General features: G+C 55.1%; 1 protein-coding gene across 3 annotated transcripts in view; it reads left to right on the top strand.

Moving 5' to 3' along the window:
- Positions 1 to 1,410, top strand: part of LOC113205780 (putative thiamine transporter SLC35F3) — a 27,149-nt gene extending 25,739 nt beyond the window's left edge. For all 3 annotated transcript variants that reach the window (XR_008011477.1, XR_008011478.1, XM_026421533.2), the window contains one exon: positions 345 to 1,410. Coding sequence is in view for 1 of the 3 variants with exons in the window: in XM_026421533.2 (XP_026277318.1) it covers positions 345 to 459 (115 nt within the window). In the remaining 2 variants the exon portion in view is untranslated. The remainder of the gene's footprint in view (positions 1 to 344) is intronic.
- Positions 1,411 to 3,778: the final 2,368 nt, after the last annotated feature.

Genomic DNA, 3,778 nt, shown 5'->3' on the forward strand with positions numbered 1-3,778 from the left:
TATTATATATTATTGATTGCATGACTGTTATAACTCCGCATTTGCATGTTACATTTTATTGGTCCTCACAATCCTTATTCTAAGCTTGTACAGCATACATTCAATAATTTTCGAAAAGTATCTTCTTTGTTAACAAACTAAGAAACACCTGCGCCACTTCTCAAATTCATGCTTTTTTGTCAAAGTGAAGTATACTAACTGCACATTTTCATCCAAACTCCTATTCAGTGTCTCTCTCTATCCGTTGTTTCAAATGGAACTTCGTACTCCCCCGCCCTGCCTTACCTCCCTGATCCCCGCGGGTGCCGCTCCGCCTGACTCCCGCCGCCTGGCTGCCCCCGCAGGTGGAGCCGCCGCAGCCGGCACGGGCTGCCCGGCAGCCAGCAGCGCACCGTGGTGGACTACCGCACCGGCTACATCCGCAGCCACCTGAGGTCGCCGTCGGGCAGGGTCCGGTGACCGGAGGAGAGCCTGCAGGGTCTGCTGGGCCCCGACACGCCCCCGCACACGCCCCGCATGGCCTTTGGCGAAGACTGAACCCCGTGAACCTGCACGGCCTGCCGCACGGCCTCGGTGCGGGCGCCGGGGACGAGCGGGGCCGACTGCGGACGCCCTCCTTGCGCTCGGCTCCACACCGCCGCCGGGACAGCGAGAGGGTAGACTAGGGAGGACCAGGGAACGCCCAGTGCTCAGACAATCGGTGCTGTGTGTTTGTGTCGTGTGAATTTGTGGCACCGAGTTAGGGCGTGAGAGCATACATGGAAGTGAATGTTTGCATGTGTATGTATGTATGTATGTATGTATGTATGTATGTATGTATGTATGTATGTATGTTGATTGATTGATTTATTGATTGATGGAAGTTATTGGAAGTATCAGTAGACATATGTTTGTGTATTTACGTTTATAATATCTCGAATATCTCTGTATGTAATGTATATGAATTGATATCGCGATCTGTTAATCTGTTCTTCATCTTATGCTCATTTCAACTCAGTTTGCTCATGTACGCCTATCCGCAACGACTTTCCATGAGAATTGTGTATCACTGCGAACTTGGTGTACCCTGGGAGAGAATTTCACCTCAATATCGCGATCTTTTCTTTAACTATATACTTCAAATCGATTTCATGATTGTGTCACGGCCATAAAGCACACTCGATTCGACGCTGGTTTCTTCCCTTCACTACTAAGCCTTATTGTGATTTTTTCATTCTTAAGCATGCATGTTAGCTTGTATTAGATCGAAATCATATGCATGATTGTCTGAAAACATTATTGACTGAGCTGTAAACTCGGTAATTTCTAATTTTTTAGACCTTGATAGACTCTCTTTACAAATCTTTTTCACCCCGACCCTGAAGTTATAACCATGTAACCTGTGTAAATAAATGTTTAGATGAATCAAAATGGCTGTTTTTTTCGTCCCGGCCCCAGTGAAGGCGACACCCCACGCGCAGCGAGAGCTTCCCCCCGAGCGGAGTATTGCCGCAGCTACCCCGCACCCCTTCACAGCGTGGTGAAGGGCGATCAACACTACTTCATTTCACGAGGTCTATCAAACATCTGCTGCGACCATTGCTAGTCAGGCGCTCCCGCAAACGTTGCAAGATGTTCGTAACTACTTGCTAAGAGGGTCGGCCTCAAAGTGGAACAAGCAGTGGCAGCATGTCTTTGACATCCCTCGCCTCCGAGCTCGCCTCTCTGTAACCACGGGCAGCCACCCACCCCCCTGCCCTATTGTCTGGCGGAGAGTGCTGGGGCGGGAAACCAACTAAAATTAACGGTGGCTGAGAGGGGAGGGGGCAGGAAAGGGGGGAAGGAGAGGGGGGCAGGGGAGTGAGAGAGCAAGAGAGAGAGAAAAAGGGGGAGAGAGAGAGAAAGAGAGAGAGAGAGAGAGAGAGAGAGAGAGAGAGAGAGAGAGAGAGAGAGAGAGAGAGAGAGAGAGAGAGAGAGAGAGAGAGAGAGAGAGAGAGAGAAGGGTGAGAGAGACTCGCGTACTGCAGCAGGGTTAGAGAATTGGAGAGAAAGGTTAGGATGGAAGAAGGGCAGAGTGTGAGAGGGGAGGTAGGGCAGGACACAGAAAAGGAACGGACAATGCGCGAGTCGGCATCAGCATGCGGGCAAAAAGAGGACGGAGCGGCACGACACAATGAGAGGGGCGGGAGAATAGAGTTTGTTTGAATTGGTATGATACCTGCGTCGTCGACAAACAGCGCGAGCGAGGAGCGCAGCGCAGCAGCGTTGGCCCTCCGCTCCAGCCCGGCCCCACCACGAGAGCTCCACAAATAAACGTGTGTGTGACATTTAGACGCAGAAAAAAAATGGACGAGCCAACAATCGTCTTCTTGTGTTATTTTATTAATCGACTTTTCGGTAGCTTAAGTTCAACAGAAAAGAGGGTAAAAGCTGGTGCTGCACTGCATTTTTTTTTTCCGAGAAGGAAAGTAAAGAAATAGACGACAAAAAAAAGCAACAACTTTTCTTCCGCACACGACTCTTTTCTTTCTTTTAGGCGCGCGGCCTGTGTTTAAATCCGGGCCGAGCCGGGGGAGGTGGCGCAGCACAGATGGAACAAAGAGCGGATGCGGGGCGTCAAACCGCAGCCTCGCTCTCGCCCGGCCGAGCCGCCCGCGCTCCGCTGCCGCGCGCTCGCGCCGCCACCCGGGCCCGGCGATAGCGCGCGGACAAAAGCGGCGCAGTCATCTCTGTCCTGCGCTGCACCGCCAAAAATGAGCGGAGAGAGTGAGACGGCAGCAGCAGCACGGCCGCCTCAGCCAGCCGTAGCGCAGCACGTGGCCTGCCGAAGCGCGAGAAATGAGATTTTAACGACGTGCGTAGGCAGGCGTAGGCGGTTCGGCCATGGGTTGGTTGGGGGCAGGAATGACTTCGACGACCCGGACAATGAGGGGGCATGCAGGAGCGGAGGGCTCAAGTGCGAAACGGGCTCCAGAAATACTTTTTTCCCCGTAGACTAGTCCCCCAAGTCGAGGCGGTCACCCGGGAGGAGAGGGCGCGCAGCTCATGATGGTTTCACAGCCAAACAAGAACATGGTTCCGAGTGCGACAGAGAGTCCTGCTACACAAGTAAGGAAAAATATGTTAAAACCGAGGCATTCTCCGCCGATTCCCCCTGACAAGAATTCGTCAAAAATTGCACGTGAAAAAAATAGCTTCTATATTCCGGATGACGTGGCATCTTTCTTTACAGTGTAGATGGCGTCTCCACCGCCCGTCTCACCTCCGCTATCCCAAATCGAAATCAGTAAAACGGAATAACAGCCTCGGAGCGATCATGGGGATGGGGATGGTGGAATCACCTTGCCCGCGCCTCCGTCGGAGGAGACCCCCCCCCCCTCTCTCTCTCTCTCTCTAACTCGGCGGGAGCACGCCTCGGAGGCAGCCGGCCGTGTACGAGGGAGCGCGACGGCAGCTCACCAGCAAGGGCACCGGCCCCGGGCCCTCGGCCTCGGCCCCCCACGACGTACGCCACGGTCAACTACACCGGGCCTCTGCTCCGCCAGCTCCGCGCCCCGGGCGGCGTGTGGGGCACTCTGCCGTGACGACGGGCTGGGTCTGGAGGACCTCGCCCGGGGCCGGGGCCGAGGCCGGGGCCGGGGCCGAGGCCGGGGCCGAGGCCAGGGATGGGTCGGGGCGGCGGGGGGGCTCCTGGAGTCCAGGGAGCGGCCGGAGGCGGCCGGAGGCGACCGCTGGAGTGTCACCGGCCCTACCCGGCATAGTAATGAGTCGCGTATCAGCGTGCGGGCGGGGCGGGGCG

This window comes from Frankliniella occidentalis, unplaced genomic scaffold, assembly GCF_000697945.3.
Source record: "Frankliniella occidentalis isolate FOCC.00 unplaced genomic scaffold, Focc_3.1 Scaffold120, whole genome shotgun sequence".
NCBI lineage: Eukaryota > Metazoa > Arthropoda > Insecta > Thysanoptera > Thripidae > Frankliniella > Frankliniella occidentalis.